The sequence below is a fragment of the Camelina sativa genome, chromosome 13 (genome assembly GCF_030686135.1).
Source record: "Camelina sativa cultivar CO46 ecotype springtype chromosome 13, ASM3068613v1".
Classification (NCBI taxonomy): domain Eukaryota; kingdom Viridiplantae; phylum Streptophyta; class Magnoliopsida; order Brassicales; family Brassicaceae; genus Camelina; species Camelina sativa.
Window position 1 is genome coordinate 715,371 of NC_141892.1, and position 17,485 is coordinate 732,855.

General features: G+C 34.3%; 4 protein-coding genes, 1 long non-coding RNA gene and 1 pseudogene across 6 annotated transcripts; 3 read left to right on the forward strand and 3 right to left on the reverse strand.

Moving 5' to 3' along the window:
* Nucleotides 1-424: 424 nt before the first annotated feature.
* On the reverse strand, nucleotides 425-947 carry LOC109128427 (uncharacterized). Its single transcript, XM_019234702.2, has one exon. It carries the CDS (start codon nucleotides 827-829, stop codon nucleotides 605-607), a length of 225 nt encoding a protein of 74 aa, XP_019090247.1. The 5' UTR covers nucleotides 830-947; the 3' UTR covers nucleotides 425-604.
* Nucleotides 948-3,113: 2,166 nt separating this feature from the next.
* Nucleotides 3,114-4,313, forward strand: LOC104734266 (putative histone H2A.4). Its single transcript, XM_010453798.2, has 2 exons — nucleotides 3,114-3,484; nucleotides 3,920-4,313. The coding sequence occupies exons 1-2, from the start codon at nucleotides 3,269-3,271 to the stop codon at nucleotides 4,166-4,168; spliced, it is 465 nt and encodes a 154-aa protein (XP_010452100.1). The 5' UTR covers nucleotides 3,114-3,268; the 3' UTR covers nucleotides 4,169-4,313.
* On the reverse strand, nucleotides 4,314-4,945 carry LOC104734267 (histone H2B.9 pseudogene; annotated as a pseudogene). The gene has a single exon (XR_015578693.1). The product of XR_015578693.1 is annotated as a histone H2B.9 pseudogene (transcript).
* A 2,716-nt stretch (nucleotides 4,946-7,661) lies between these two features.
* Nucleotides 7,662-8,565, forward strand: LOC104734268 (uncharacterized). Its single transcript, XM_010453800.3, has 3 exons — nucleotides 7,662-7,919; nucleotides 8,064-8,169; nucleotides 8,253-8,565. The coding sequence occupies exons 1-3, from the start codon at nucleotides 7,878-7,880 to the stop codon at nucleotides 8,378-8,380; spliced, it is 276 nt and encodes a 91-aa protein (XP_010452102.1). The 5' UTR covers nucleotides 7,662-7,877; the 3' UTR covers nucleotides 8,381-8,565.
* A 1,919-nt stretch (nucleotides 8,566-10,484) lies between these two features.
* Nucleotides 10,485-12,503, forward strand: LOC147929082 (uncharacterized). The gene is made up of 5 exons (XM_087482342.1): nucleotides 10,485-10,495; nucleotides 10,978-11,127; nucleotides 11,798-11,923; nucleotides 12,050-12,169; nucleotides 12,273-12,503. Exons 1-5 carry the CDS (start codon nucleotides 10,485-10,487, stop codon nucleotides 12,463-12,465), a joined length of 600 nt encoding a protein of 199 aa, XP_087338468.1. The 3' UTR covers nucleotides 12,466-12,503.
* Nucleotides 12,504-13,013: 510 nt separating this feature from the next.
* On the reverse strand, nucleotides 13,014-13,954 carry LOC104734269 (uncharacterized). Its single transcript, XR_015578695.1, has 3 exons — nucleotides 13,933-13,954; nucleotides 13,657-13,814; nucleotides 13,014-13,548 (listed from the first exon to the last, which is right to left on the reverse strand). It is a non-coding gene; the product is annotated as an uncharacterized LOC104734269 (long non-coding RNA).
* Nucleotides 13,955-17,485: the final 3,531 nt, after the last annotated feature.

Below are 17,485 nucleotides of genomic sequence, written 5' to 3' on the forward strand. Positions count from 1 at the left end.
AATAAAAACAAAAACAATATAGATATATGTAATTGGGAATTTTGAAGAGAAAAAATAAAACACACACATCTAAAGATCATCATTGTACTGGTACACACTAGAGAAGAAAGAAGCATATTTGACTCTTGAGTAAAAGTTTAAATATCCATATAACAATCAAAATAAAAGAAATCTTATTGATGTTTGCGTCTATTTATATATAAATATACTATTTTTTTTTTTCGTACTTCAAAGCCCTTTTACACCTTTCAACATAGAAGATCCACGGATCTCTCGGTCAACGTCAACCGTACCATAACATATACTCTTTAAGCATTAGTGTAATTTCTTAAGCGTTACACGAAAATTGTTTTTTTGGCTTTCGTAATTTTTTCTTCACAATCAAGAATATTGTTTAATCCAGATTTTGATTCATAAATTCAAATATGATAAGGTTTTCACCTGTATTCTTCAATAATATCACCATAAACCCGAAATTACATTTGATTCATTATCATACAAAATCTGATTATTAAGCGGAAAGAAAGATAGAAAACAGAGGAAGAAGGCTTATGCGATAATTAAAAAAAAGGCTTAAACTTAAATTTTTTTGAGGTAAGCGAAATCAATTAGAAGAAGCGTTCCCTTTGTGATCCTTGCTAACATTGTCGCTGTGGTTTGCCGGAGGAGCTGCCGGAGAAGGCGGAGGGATCTGGTGGCGCGGTGGCTGAGTAGGAACGGATGAAGGAGGACTTGCTGCCACTGCGAGAGAGATATCGGAGAGGTCATCAAGGGAGATCGGGAAGCTCTGAGAAGGTCTTCTTTGGTGACGGCTTGGTCTCTCGGACATGTTTTAGCTTCGGATTCAGACAAGAAAGATTGGAAAGAGCAGAGAGAGAGAGAGAGAGAAAACAAAATTAAAAAGAGATAGATAGAGAGAGATTGGTGTAAGAGTGATGAGATCGGGAGGCAGAGAGAGGCTGTTTATATAAAAGAGGGTGAAAAACAAATGGGTTAGGTATAGACAGTAATTATCCGAATTGAGAACATATATTAATTGGTAAATTCTACTATTATAATATTAAAGACTAATTAACAGTAACATGAGAAGAATAAATGAAACATGAATTTGAATAACTAATAATTTTAAATTTTTTCTTTCTCTTTGTCATTTATTTCGTTAATTTTAAGTTTATTTAAGTTGAATAACTAATTTCTTTTATCATTAAATTCGTTGAATAACTAATGATTTATTACGTTAGCTCTTTTGAGTTAGTTTATTTAAGTTGTTGACCAAAAAAAAAACTTATAATTATTTATTTTTTATACATATCAAATGATTCTCTATTTTTTAAGAAATTATAATAGATTTTTATGTTTTACTTAATGATCATGTAGTACAATAATGATCACTTAGTACAATCTAATTTATGCAGTGTGGAATTCGTGTTGCAGTGTGGATTTCGTGTTGCTTTATAGTAGTAATTAGTTTGATTGGAGAAAAAAAAAAGTTGATTGGAAATTTCTTTCACCAAAGTACCGGTTGAATATTTATCAATCATATCACGATGATAACAAAAAGATTGAACAAAAGTGGTAGAACGAAAATGAAAGAAGCATTAACACTAATTCTTCCAAAATATTTTCGCAAAAGCTAGGTGTTTTGTAAACTCTTTCCAAAATAGAAACACTAAAAAAATAAAAAATAAAAAAATAAAAAAAAATCTCCAACATGTATGCATAGCTTTTCAGTCTAAGTTCTGTGCATGGTCAAATGGTTCAGTATAAGTTCTGTGCATGGTCAAAATGGTTCAGATCTAAACTTATATGTGTTGTACTTTTTACACTAGCATGTTTACCTTTTGTTAGGTAAACCTATATTGACTTTAAAATTTGTATTAACTATAATTTGTTTAAGGGCATAAGTCCATGTGGTGTGGGAGATACATAATTCAATTACCACAATTAACTGTATTTGAATAGTCATACTTACTCCTGCAAGCGTCTGCAATCTCTTAATGTTGAAAAAGGTTCATTGCGATTATATGTAAACTTCTCCGATAACCACCATGGTTCATTGCACTTAGTGGAAAGAAGAAGAAAAAAAAGTTCATTGCATTTGATGAGAATATATTATAAATGTAGTTCTGACAAAATATTAAAAACTTCCGATAAGCTTGTTTACAACATTTAATTAAGAAGCCAAAATTATTGTATCTTTTTTCTTTTACTTTTCTTGTATGGAGGACAAACATTTCTCCCCCATGTGAGGAGATGTCAGTCTCGTTGGAATTTAATGTTGTGTTATACGTTCCTTTTAGAACCACACGACACGAATGCAAACATGTATTTAATTGTCTGTGTCTAAAATTTCCAGTTGATAAGATAGATTTAAATGAGACACAAAGATTAAACATATATGGTCATTTCACGAGATGTATATTTCTTAATATATATATATATAGACGTAGAGAATATATAATATGAATTTAAATGGCATGAGATCAGATCGTTGCTGCATTTTTATTTTCATAGAACAATGGTATTGTAATTGGGAATGAGAAGCCTTGAGTGTTGTGGTTAATGAGAGATGCGGAGAGATGGTCAACGGATGCTACGTACTGATGCATGTGAACGATTGTATTGTATGACTTGATACATGATGTACGGCTAAGACTACAGAGTACAAAGATAGGTTTTGGTTCAGTTGTGAAGTGTTGAAGTTGAATCCGTAGACATTATGGTAAGAGCCATGTCTTTTGGATATGGTTGGTGAATACGTTACATAAATGTGAAATCCACAAACAAAACGGTAAAGAAACATTAATTACAGGAATAGTTATGGACATCGGATATCTAGGCTATAGTAGTAACTTCAAGAGATCATCAGTGATACTAATTGATCAGTGTCCTATAGAAAGCATCCAAGCATTACCAATTATTTTGAATGTATATATTCTTCAACGTACCTAATTTTCCTAAATTTTATTTTTGTTAATTGTTTTTCAATGTGGTAAATTTCACTACAAAAATAGTATAATAGTTATAAACAAAAATAGAAATATTTGATTAAAAAAAAAATCCATAGAAATTATCAGATATTGAAAGCCAAGATAGCCAAATCAGCAAATCTTAGCCGTTGAATCATATTCAATCCAAAAGCTAACATTCATCAACCAAAAGCTCTTTCGCTATCTTACGCCGAAGCTATTTCTCCTCTGTTTGAATAATTCCGGTTAGATCAAAATCAAATTCAGTTTCTCGTCTCGAAGTAGTAAAGGGAAAAGGCATGGATTCTGGAACAAAAACGAAGAAAGGAGCAGCTGGAAGAAGAGGCGGTGGAGGAGGTCCTAAGAAGAAACCGGTTTCCCGGACGGTTAAATCCGGTCTACAGTTTCCTGTCGGTAGGATCGGTCGGTATCTTAAGAAAGGCCGTTATTCGAAACGTGTTGGAACCGGAGCTCCGGTCTATCTCGCCGCAGTCCTCGAGTATCTTGCTGCTGAGGTATATTCTGATTCAGATCAGCTATTGATTACGTTGTAATTATCGAATATGTTTCGTTGACCAGTTATTATTTAGGATGATCAATGATGTGGTCTTCGTCTGAATTTTAGGGTAAATCACTTCTTTGCAAATATTCTCGCGTCACAAATAGAAAACGATTACAGTTGTGAGGTTGTAAAAATTGAAATCGTTAGATTATATATCACAAAGTTACATAGCATATGCAAGTATACTAAATTGCTAGCTAACTTGGAGATCATGTAACACGGTTCTGAGAATCAATGTGCATGTTTTAGATCACTCTTTTCTACTAATATTTAGAACCCATCTTTTGGGTGTCATCTCATCTTGTGAATCAACTTGTTGCCAAATGTCGCAGACTAATCTTTTTAAGTTACCAAGTCTGATCATGTATATATCTCTTGTTAATCTAAGGTTCTTGAGCTAGCGGGTAACGCTGCAAGAGATAACAAAAAGAACCGTATCATACCACGCCATGTTCTATTAGCAGTGAGGAACGACGAGGAGTTAGGGACGCTACTCAAAGGCGTAACCATCGCACACGGCGGAGTTTTACCAAACATAAACCCAATCCTCCTCCCAAAGAAGTCTGAGAAAGCAGCTTCAACCACAAAAACACCCAAGTCACCATCAAAGGCTACCAAATCCCCTAAGAAGGCATAACTCTTCCTCTCGAATATGCCTCTCTGTTTCTCTGTAAAGACAGAACACCTCTTACTGTTCACCATGTTGTAAACAATGTGTCGTGCTAATGTTTAGAAAAAACAAATACTCTGTTCTTACATAAGTTTTACGAATTGCACTAAAATTAGTCTATAGGATCAGAAAAATCCTAACTTTAATTAAAAAGAAGAGAATTCATATGAACAATGTATTATTCAGGTATCATCTTCTTCATCGCACGAGAAGATCTGATCCAAAAAAAAAAAAAAAAAAGCGATAACATATATATATATATATATCTAATATTTTAAGAGCTTGTAAATTTGGTGACGGCTTTGGTCCCTTCAGAGACAGCATGCTTAGCCAATTCACCAGGCAAAACAAGTCTCACGGCGGTTTGGATCTCACGTGACGTGATCGTCGGTTTCTTATTGTAACGAGCGAGACGAGACGATTCCTGAGCGAGTTTCTCGAAGATGTCGTTGATGAAACTATTCATGATCCCCATTACTTTACCAGAGATTCCAATATCTGGATGAACCTGTTTCAACACCTTGAAAATATAGATCTTATACGTCTCCGTGCTCTTCTTCGTCTTCTTCTTCTTCTTGATCTCGCTCGTTCCTCCTTCCTTTGCGATCTTCTTCTCCGCCTTCGGTGGTCCTTTCTCCGCCGGTTTCTTCTCTGCCTTGGGCGCCATTAAAGTCGAGACGAGGTTTCAACGATGAATTGAATAATGAATACTTCCGGAGGAATGAAACTGTAATGAGAGATGATGAATTTGTTTGTAAGGGTTTCGGTTTTGAATTTATACGTTTCGTGGAATGATTACGATTGGATATTAGAACACGGCGCAGATTGCTGACGTGTATGTTTCTAACTCGTTGGATGAATAATTGTTACTAACGAAATACTAATTGACGGTTGGCGCTAAAGTCGGCGGTTTTTATGGGCTTCATTGGGCCTCAACTAATATATATAAATAAATATATTTTAGGCCTGTTAACTAATTCTCCACGGAATGTTTTTGTTCGGATGTTTTTAATTAACAACAACTTTTTCAGTTTTTTTGCATTAATATTAGACTAATAAATATATACATCACTCAAAAACGAATATTTGACTACTTTAGAAACTGTTTTCACATCCAAAACGATAAGGTGAAACTGGTAGCAGCTGATGGATGAGTTTGTGTGAGAAGTAGTGTTATATGCATTTTGGACATTGTAGTATAAGTGATTTTATGAACTTTTGATGATGTAAACTTTGTACCAGCTAATGAGTTTCCAAGAAGGGCTTCTTCGATATATACAGTTACCAAATTCGGTGGTCCCTCTAAAGGGTTCGAGAATCCAACAAAAGGCCTTCCTAAGACGTGGGGAAACTCCTAAGTACATCGAACTCATTCCTCCTACCTTACAAAATAGATCAAATTTTTCTTGCACATACATTGGCTAGTTTTGATTTTCTTGTTCAGATAGATTCGTGATGAAAAGAATACAGTAGAGAACGAAATTTAATTTTAGATATTAGAAGTGAAATTATTTTTATATAATTAAGCTATTCGAATGTAATTTTTTATGGCGGTTTTTTCTGTTTAAAGTTTAAATATTTTTCCAAATTATATTTTTTTGCCATTTGCCACAAAAGCCATCAATTGTTTATTCTTGCAAAAAGTACATTAATTAAATGTATATCATAATATAATTTATATTTTATTTAAATCATACGGATCTGCTAGATACATCTGTTACATAACGTACACCAACTCCGCAAATTACGTCATTTGTAACGTATCTTCCACACTATTTTCATGTTTCGGTTACATAAGAATGGATCCAATCATCTTTATTTACTTTTTCTATCAATAGTGACCCTAAATACTATATTAATTTCATTTAGAGTTTTTAAATGTTGTAGCTAAAAACATTTATTTGATTTGAACATTGGCTAACTGTTTCAAACATACTACACCATTGTTTTATAGTATATTTTTAATAATTTATAGTGTCATCTTTAATTATAATGTCATCTTTTAAAAGAGCTCGAGGCTTAAACGTTAGATTCAACAATCAACATTCATATGTGTACAAATAGCTTAATATTGAAGTTGTTTTATCCATAATATTCAAATATTTGTTCCAAATTAACTATTATGAAATAAAACGATCGATTTACATATATTTCTTTTTTGGATAGTGAATTGGACCATGCATATATATAGTGTATAATATATTTCTTTTCTCCATACATCCGAATCTGCAATCTCAAAGCCTCTGGTTACGTTACCCGTCCATACGGGTCAGAATACCCACACTCAAGAGTCGCAGCCATACGGAACATTGCTCCATCTCCATGCATCATGTGTCAAAATAAAAAGATATATATACACACACACACACACACACACACACACATACCTCACTTGTTGTTTGGCTCGTTTGGAAAATGTACGGGTTGTTTTTGATTCCCTTATTAATATTATAAAAACGACATCGTTGATGGTAATGTATGTTTAAATCCCTTTATTAATTTGTAGCAAAGCTTTTAATTACGAACCTAGTTAAGAAAAAGAAAAAAGAACCTAATATCAGTTTTTTTTTCTTTGACAACAGTGCAAGTGAGTTCTGGTCTAAGTACAATAATTATTCGTCGGTGTCACTAGTTATATTTTGTTGTTGATTATCACTAGCTAATTTAAGTAACGTCTGAGATAGTATTCTGAAGGCATATAGTAAGACAATACATTCATATATATTCGTAAATGAAACTATTACGGTATAAACAAGTTATTTGTTGGTAGGTGGAATTAGCTAGGTGACATTAACACAAGGTAACAAAATAAAAAATAAATTGATTTCATATTACAATAAAGTTAATAAACAGTATTATTAATATTAAAAAAAAAAGATGCTAAAACAAATAATGATCATGATATATATATACTATAGTAGTATAGTTTTTGAATGTAGGGATGTGTCCTACTTCACGTGGTAAGGAAATAGAAGGAAATAGAAGGGGCTGCATTTGCAGCATTACCGTTTCGTAAAATCTAATTGTAATCTCCTCTCAGCCAATCATAAGCAAATGCCCACGTGGGATTATGTCAAGTCAGCAAATCTCAAACCACCTACGCCGTTTAGACTTTAGATTAAAGAAGATAACATATTTTAATCACTAAAATATTTTTTAAAAATTTTGTACATATTGATTTTTTTTTAAACTGTCATCTTGATTAATTTTATTGTATGTATATCTTCTTCTTCTTCCTCTAATTATGAATTATGTCGATATAATTAGCCACTAATTAGGCGACTCCATGAAAACAGAAACATGTCAATTTTAACAAGAAAAGCAAAAAGTAACATTCGTAAATTAATTGATTCGATTTCTTTTGAATTATATGTAATCAACTACACAAATAAAACAAAACCATGTCCATAATAGGTCATATGCCGTGACAATATATATTTATATAATTCAACGATATGCCATTTCCTTTTTATTTCTTCTCGATATTGTATTTTACTTATGAATATTTTAATGTCTCTCTTTCTATTTTCCGGCTCTTGTAGCGTTTGATGATATATATATATATATATATCTTCTTCACCAGCCTATCTTCTCCCCCTAGCTCCTTCATCATCTTTATAGTCTCTAATACCATCTCTCTATAAACAATTTTCTCTTTTCATTATTTTCATATATCATGGGTGATCAGAATAGCTCTCAAGCATCTTACATCCATTTGGTACGATTTCATCGAACTTTCTTTCTTATTCTTTTCTTTTCTTTCTTCTTGTCAAACCAACCTCTGATCTTTGATTAAATATCTATTTTTGTATCTTAAAGGATGCTGATCATATCATCACCATGTGTAAATTATTGGCTGCAGGTGCATCATTTGATAGAAGAATGCATATTGTTCAACATGGGCAAAGAAGAGTGTATGGATGCTCTGTTCAAGCATGCTAATATCAAGCCTATCATCACTTCCACAGGTACATACACATATATGGTAAATATTATATACGTATAAGATAAAGGGAGGAGTGGAGAACTGATTAAATTACATTTTATGCAGTGTGGAAGGAGCTAGAGAAAGAGAACAAAGAGTTCTTCGAGGCATACGAGAGAAGACGAGTAGAAATACCGACCGAGAAAGAGACAGCTGGAAGAATCCGAGATTTACTTTCACGAACTACAATCTAAGATCATGTCACCTACTTTTTTACTTACACATACATTCACATACACATCTATATATTATATAGGTATGTGTATGCTATGCATGTATGATGAAAAAAAAATGTATATGGATGATCCGATTCTAAATACCTATTAGACATATGTATCGTAATTTTCATTAGGAATGAATAAATTCACCAATAGGAATATATATATGTCTTTCTCATCTCCATTTAAGAAGTTTTTGGCACCCCTTTTTCTTTACGATATACGTATTTGCATATTTTTTCGGTTAGACCGTTATTTTATATTATTCATATTTATATGATCATACAATCATGTATTATTGTATTTATTTATTTTATTTTATTTTATGCAATTTCTCTTTATTCTTGAATCCGTTTGGTACATAAAAAAAACTTGGTATAAAACTTAGTCAAACTCAAACACTGTTGTTGATGTTGAAGCAATTAATATTGATATAAAAAGGTGATCAAAATTAAAACATAATTAATTTTGGACTTGGTTCTAAGTTCTAACTCATAAGTACAACATAACTTGGTTCGAACCCTTGAAATCATTAAACAGTTCGAATTTTAACATATATGATCAGTCTTTGTTCAAAAAAAACAAACATATATGATCAGTTGTCATGGACTATGACCATCAGTCCATCACTACCGTCATTAAGATTTCCGGAGTTTGATATTAGCTTTTAATAATCTGCGATAACCTCTTTACTTATTGTATACCTCGTCGTTAACTAGTTTGACTCGTGCTTAACAAGAAAAAGAATTGCTGGAGAAAAAAAAAAGATTGTTGGACAGAGATCGAATAGTGGAGATGCCACGTGTGAAAGGCACGTGGAAGCACTTGAAAATGTTTGTCATTTACATAGGATTGCGTGTTAGGATTTGGTGATGACCGCAAAACTGTGGTGGCTGTTTTTGTATTCTTGCCTTTTTGATTTTTGGTCAGTGTCGAAGCCAAGTTTGGTCTGTTTGGTGAAGACACTCTTCATCTGAAATTCCGCATTTTCGGTTCATTGATTGGACCGACCCGGACTCGTCCATTGCTCCTTTTTTTTACTCAAAAATATTGTTTTCTTTAATATTATTAGTTAGAGATGAGTAATTGTGGATGATTAATATCTTCTTAAGGACATTAACTAATGGCGAATCTAGTTTTAGATCTAACTCTAAATGTAGTATAATACTTTTCATATTTATTTTCAAATAATACTCTCCTAATAATCTAACTCTAAATGTAGTATAATTCATGTTATAATTCAGTAGGAGTTGTTAAATTTAGTTAAATGATTCAAAAGATAAAACCGAACTTTTAGATATTAAAAAAAAAACATTTTAAGGAATCAACAACTTCTAACATGCATGATTAAGAGTTTCATTTTTACATATTCAAACAAATCATATTCAACTTTTATCTAGTTTTTTATTTCTCTAGATAAAGATCCTAATAAAAAGTGAATCAAAACCCCGTTTTCTAAATCTCTAATTCCTGTTTTGTTATCAATTCATTCTATAAGGAATTGGAATAGAGGATTACCAATTTTAAAGGACAAAAAAGTATTTAGCTGTGAAAGTCAATCAATCTTGTTTCTTCAAAATAGATTCGAATTTGGTGCTTACTTTTATTTCACCAACATTGCAAATCTAAAAATAAGAAGTAAAGAAAAGAAAGAGATGATAAAATGTCAACAACACAAATGAAAAAAGGGCAAACAAGAAAACGAAATGCCTAAAACGACAATGTACTTTGGAAATACCAATGAAAACGTAATGTCATGCATGTAGTTCCAAGCTCTTTGGCATGCCGTTTCAAATATATTACTCTTTTTTATTTTGTTATATAAATGTAAAAGAGTTTCCGACGGTCTAGTTCATTTGCGTAACCTTCACATATACTTCTACGAACGTTAACATCTCATTTTGGTCAATCGGAGTGTATTCATCAATGTAGAGGGAATCAAAATTTTGTAGCCACAAGTTTACGAGTACAAGACGAACAAGAGTTTCAATGAACAAAATCAACAAATGATGGAGTTTTGTATTTTAGTTTAATCAATAATGACTTTTGTAACTTTTTGTATTTGAGAAGTGCTGATATCATGTATCAGCGGTAACGCAATGAGGAATAGCTTTTTAGACGTCACGACAAGCAGGATTTTTTTGGAGTCGAAATTAATAGGCTGCAATAGTCATACATAGATAATTAACGAACATGTAAATCCTAACCTTTTATTTCATATGATATTTACTCACTTTACCACACAATAATCGTTGTTGCGACGCGAAATTTTTATGAATGAGCATATTTAAGGTGCATAGATCCATAAAGCGAACCGAAATATCTTCCAGAAGTTTATTGTGTGGTAAACCCAATAATCAAACGAGTGTACAACAAATTTATACGAAGAAAAGAAAAACAAATTATACAAAGAGCCCAGCCCATTAGTTTTACAAATTCAAGGCCTATATTTAAAAACAAATTCAAAAAACCAGAACTGTTGGGCTTAGTTGAGGCCTGAAATCAAGGCCCAATCGTTTGCTGTTATGTGTTCTTTTGTCACGTTGATGTAAAATATCGTCAAATTATTGCAGTGAGGTAGGGAGAATTGTCGTAACGGGATATGACACTGGGCTTCCTCGTGATGTTGTCGAGAGCGCTCTGAGAAAACATTTCGCTTCATGTGGAGAGATCACTGATGTTTATATTCCAATAAACTATCTAAAGGATAATACACTCTGGAAGTTGGTTTTTTATAGGCCCTGGCATAAAAACCGTACTTGAATATCCAATCCGGAACCCGACCCGAAAAACCGGGTTCGGGTTGGGTACGGGTTTGCCTATAAAACTCTATTGGGTTCTATTTTCTAATACCTGTGGGTTCGGGTTAGGGTCGGGTAATATCCGGTACCCGTTTGGGTACCCATTAAACCCGAACATATAAACATATTTATAATATTTATCATTAATATAATGCAATTACCCCAAAATTATGATTATAATTTTGAATATTTCATTTAGTTTTATACCTAAATATCAAAAATAATCAAAATATCTAAAATATTTTGTTATGTAAGTCAAAATTTAACTAAATTTATTTCAATTTAATTATATTTTTTCGGGTATCCGGTAGTTCGGGTACTAATCGGGTTCTAAAATTTGTAACCCAAACCGACCTAAACTCGATAGTACCCAAACCGAACCGAACCCATATATCTAAAAATACCCAATGGGTTCTATTTTTCTAAACCCGTTTACCCGAATCCGAATGGGTAATACCCGAACCCGAACGGGTTACCCCCAGCCTTAGTTTTTTGTTTTTGTGGCTTCTCAATTCTCTCAGCTCATTTTAATAAATAAAATGCTCTAAAATTATAAACACTTTTTTTTTTGTCTGTGATCTCCTCATCACAGATGTGGTTATATATATTTTCTGGGAGAAGGCGCAGTAGATAAGGCCATGCAACTCAAGAGAAGTGACGTCGTTGGTGGATGGAATGTCTCTGTTACTCCGTATCCGTTTCTGAAACATGCAAACGAGTAATTAAGCGCATTTTTTCTTTTCCGAAGAGAGATCGATTTGTATAATCAATCAATCAATCTTTATTGTATAATTTTGTATATCATCCATCTCCTTATTAATTATAATACAAATATTGCATGCAGTTCCGCTTATTTAAGAGTTGAAGGATATGACCCTTCGCTTAGTCGTGATGAAATCAAGAGCGCTATGATTGAACTTTTCTCTTCATATGGAAAGATCAAGCATGTCATCATTAACAGGTGGTTTTGCGGCTTCTTCCTCGCAGTTTCCATTTTTTTTTTCCTCAACTTTCAAGTTATTAAAAATGCTAATTAAATAAAGATGTGTCTTTGTTGATGTATTCAGGACAGCTCTAGTGGCTGTCGATGGAGAAGACGCCGCAGTGAAGGCGCCTGCAGAACTTAATGGGAGCTTCATAGGGGGACGCAAACTATCTGTTCGGCTTCTCTCTGGGCTGAATAAATCCCCTGTCCATAGACGCCGCCTTCGTGGCGGCCCCATTGCTGGCCGCCAGTACCTTGGTACATCATCAGTTTGATTCTTGATTCTTGACTCTTAATTGTTTGACAAAGTAAAAAAAAAAAAAAAACAACATTTTTGTTTTATTTTATGTAAGAAGGCTAAGACTACTGCCGAGTCGATAGCTCTCTCTTATTAGGGGGAAAGACAAAGCTCTTTGGTGTTTGTTTCTCTCTGGATATGATACAATGCAACCCTTCTCTCTATAATTTCTTATGCTTTCTGTCTGGATGTTAAAAATTGTAACTGTTTACGACAATTTTTTCAATTCCCATTAAAAATCGAAAATCACACTTGCAGTCGCAATGAACAAAAAAAAAAAAAAAAAAAAAACTTAAGAGCATGGCTATTGCACATCCTCAAATGAGTATCTCTATCTTTTAATAAGATTTAAAATAATACTAATCTCTTCACACCCTTGTTTTTTTTTTGTCCTCCCATTAGTCATCTTTGGGTGTATATTTTTTTAATTAAAGTATATTTGTTTAAAGTATATTTTATAATATTATAAATGTTGGTTATATAATGTATGCAATATTAGAAAAATAAAACTAGAAACTGTAGGTATAGTAGAATACATTTATTAAAAAAACAAATATATTACATTAAAAAAACTTTAAAACATATATTACAATCCTAAAAAAAAACAAACTTAAAACTGAATACAATAACAAAATTCTTATAGCTATCTTACCTGTTTAGTCTCATTGACATTGTTGGTTTCCTTCAAGTGAAAACATCATTGAGTCTTTGAATGACTTACAAACAGACCACAAATACAATCTTAGAACCAATTCTTATAGCTATCTTACCTGTTTAGTCCCATTAACATTGTTGGTTTCCTTCAGTGGTGAACTTTTCTTGAGTAAATCATTAGACTCAAGACAATCAATCTCTTTTTTCTGGCTCACAAGTTCTGATGCATCTTCAGTCTTTTCTGATGCATCTAATGTGCCAATGACTTCCAAAACATCCAACTCTGCAACAATCATGACTTCTCCATTCAAAAGAAATCCACCATCTTTGTCATGAAGTTTGGAAAGAGGAAGCATTGCTGGAAAACCCCATTTGGTTCACTTGCCATCAAAACAATGCTCTGTCTCTGTAACATTTAATCCAAATTAAGTAGAATGATGATTACAGTAAAAATGTTTTAACTCTAACACAAACGAGGACTATTCAACAAAATGCAGAGATTGGTAATAGTGACCTTTCAATATGGAGAACTTTTTGGAAAGATGATTTACTATAGCCAGGCGGAAGTTCACTATTCTTCTCCATCTGCAAGGCAATGATACAAAATCAACAACGTCCAGATAGAGAGAAAAGTAATCACTGTTGTTTCCTTTGGGAAATGCAAGAAGACGCCTGCAAGCAAGTAACTCAAATGAATAAATCACCAAAACCATAGATAATATCACTAAATAAATATTGACAAAACATAATAAACCCAGAATTAAAAGAAAAAAAAACGATCAAACAAAACCTGAGTTCGGCTAAGGAGAATCTGTTGGAAATAGATCTGGAAGCTGCCCCTTTTAACAGTTTTACTTCTTACTTCCTTAAAAGTGTTCTTACAGCCACACAAAACATATTTATACTACACTTACCTTAACCTACTTATCCTCCTCCATCAACCTAAAAACGAGACCCATAATACATTGGGGCCTTAATTAAGTTTATGGCCCAATGGCCTTCTTACTTGTCTACTTATTACAAAACACAGAGTTTAACTTATTTCTCTGTCTCGACTCTTCTTCTTCTTCTCTTCTTTTTCTACGACTCCATCGCCTTCTCTTCTTCACCAGCTTCTACATCTTCTGAATCTCTCTGTTCCTAATCACCTCAGCCTCTTCTTCCTTCACTGTCTCTTGTTCCTTATTGAGCAAAGGATCAACTTCCAACACTCCCTCTTGATCCTTTTGCTCAATCCCCAAAATCTGACCTAAGAAGTTGATTCCCTTTGTTTCTGAAACTTCTTTGATTTGGTTCTTAATACTTGGTCCTATGCCTCTCAGAATATCAGCATAGCTCACTGGTAGGTTCTCTTGCTCCCTCACTGTCTTTATCTTTCCAATCTCATCAGATTTGATATGGCTCTTCATTTTTCCGGATCTGGCCATTGCCTTGATTTCTTTCATGCTCTCTTCAACCTTGACTAAACCTTGATTCTTGTTCTTGTTTTGCATGTACTCTCGCAAGTATTGCAAGTCACCGATCCTTTCTGCAACATCTACAAGACTCACGGGTAATTTAAATTGCTCCCTCATTGTTTCATTTTTTACCTTTGTAATCTTGATTGAGTTTGACCCAGTTTCTGATCTGCTTCTCTTCATGACCGATCCCTTGTACTTGTCATGAGTTTCTGTGATTTGAGACTTCTTCTTCTCCATGTTGGTCTCATTGCAAGCCGAATCATCAATCTCCATCTCATGTGACCTCTTCTTTTTTCTCTCCCTCTTCTCCTTCTTTTTCATACCTCGAGTCTTCCTCTTGCTTTCCTTCTGATTTTCCCTTTGAATCCGATTCTTCTCCAGATTCTTTAGCTTTTTCTTCTCTCTTTTGAAGTGATTCAGTTCTCTCTCTTGCAGGTAGCTTTCAGCTGAGGCATATGTCGGACCTCTATCTCCCTCATCCGGTTCGATGCTATTCACTTTACTGCACACCAGCATTTTCTTTGTCTTCTTATGATCGTTACTCTCACAGTGTTTGACATCAACCGTCTTTTGAATTTCAGCTTCATGTTTTTCTTTGTGAGAAAAAAGAGTTTTGACATCGCTGCAGATAGTCTCCCTCACCTCAGGTTCTCTATCCTTTTTCAGTAAGGACTTTCCCAATTCTGCTTTTGTAACATCTCCAACCTCTCCCATAACCGCTTGTAAACTTTTGCTTGTAGTCTCCATACTTGGTGAGATGTTCTTCCTCTGGTTAGTATCTTCTTTAGACAATGGCTTGAGACTCTCAGCTAAGTTTTCGTCTGTTGATTTTTCTTCATCTTTCAGCATTGTGTTATGGTCCTCTGCTTTCAGGCTTATCCCCTTGGTTCTTTCAACTTTCTCACTTTGTTTAGTAGTTGCAGGCTCCAAGCATCCGACTTCACCTTCATTCTCTTTCATTGATTGTTCAATAGGTTGGTGGTATGTCATCCTTTGAAATCTTTGAAACCATTCACTGTGATTGTTGCATTGGTGCATATGACTTGATTCCCCTACTTGGATGTCCTGGTTCATTGTGGGGCTTGTTACTCTTTTAATCACACAAGGTGACACTCGTTCTTCATTTTTCTGCAGGTTCTCAGTTTCAGGATTTCCATAGACTTCACCATGACCTCCAGGTCCAGTTTCTACCTTCCTCTCTGATGTCTCTCCTTGCTGTTTTTCTTTTTTCAATTTTTGGAACTCAATTGAATAGCATCCATCTGTCATGGGTGCTTCAAAGACCTTCTTCCCTTCTTGATTAGTAATTATGCATCCTGATGAGTTGAACATCATCCCGTAGCCACTCTTCATCAGTTGAGGAACACTTAGGTAGTTGTGTTTCAAGCTAGGAACGTAAAGAACATCTCTTATTGTTCTTTTACCAGTCTCAGTCATTACAGTGATTGTACCTTTTCCTTTAGCTTGAATAACTTCATCATTGCACAACCTTACACCTCTCCTAATGTTTTTGTTCAACATAGAGAACCAGCTTTCTTCTTTGGCCATGTGACATGTAGCTCCACTGTCAATCAACCAGATATTACCATTGCTTGAGATATGGTCATGAGTTGCTGTAAACAATCCTTCTTCTTGGTTGTCTTCTTCTTGGTCTTGTCTATTTATTTGTGTTTGACTTTGTTGTTCTGCTTGAGCTTGCATTTGGGTTTGATTGTGCTTGAGTCTGCAGTCTCTAGCATAGTGTCCCAGCTTTCCACAAACAAAACAACTTCCTCTAGGTCTGACTTGCATGTTTTGTTGTGCGCTTGTTGTCTTGTTTTTGTTGTAGTAGCACTCTTCCTCACTGTGATTGTTTTTCCTGCATATGCTACACCACTTTGACTGAGATGATTCTGGTCTGAATGTGCCTTGTGGACGTTGAACATTATTAAACTTCTGAAACCTTGCTGCAAACGCTCCCTCAGCACTCCCACTGTTCCTATCATCTAATCTTTTCTCTTGTCCGTGTAAGGCATTGACTACCTCAGCCACTGTTGTAGTTGAAAGATCTTTTGTCTGCTCTATAACACCCACATATGAGTCAAACCTCTCTTGCAAGGAGCACAGTATCTTGGAGACAATCATGCTCTCAGGTAACACTTCTCCATGAGTTCTCATTTCATTTCCCAGCTCCACTACTTTCTTAGTGAACTCCACAATTGTCTCTCTCTCATCTTGTTTCAGGTTGTAAAAGTTGGCCCTTAGTCTCTGCAGCATTATCATGGAGCCTTTTGAGTCTCCCTGAAATCTCATCTTCAACACTTCCCATGCTTCTCTTGACGTTTCAGTCACCGACAGGTAAGTGCTGAAAATTTCTTCAGTAACAGCACTAAACAGCAGTTGCAAGGCTGTTTGGTCTTTCATTTCAAGTTCCTCCCACTCTCCTAATTTCTTTCTCTCATCTTGTACAGGTGTAGCTAACTTAGATGATTCTGGAATTCCCTCAGTTACTATCTTCCACAACCCCTTAGACTTAAGGATTGCCTTCATCTTAATGACCCATAAGTTATAGTTATTCCCATCACACACTGGAACCACTAGTGAGTTCTGCATTTCTACTTAACTACTGGTTTTTGATTTTACCTTTTCTTTTCTTTCTGCTGTGTTCTAATGAACCAGCTTATGCCTTTGATTTCTTTGTGCAGATCTTCAAGCTTCAAGGCCACCAAGACCGTGTAGCTCTGATACCATGTTGGAAATAGATCTGGAAGCTGCCCCTTTTAACAGTTTTACTTCTTACTTCCTTAAAAGTGTTCTTACAGCCACACAAAACATATTTATACTACACTTACCTTAACCTACTTATCCTCCTCCATCAACCTAAAAACGAGACCCATAATACAT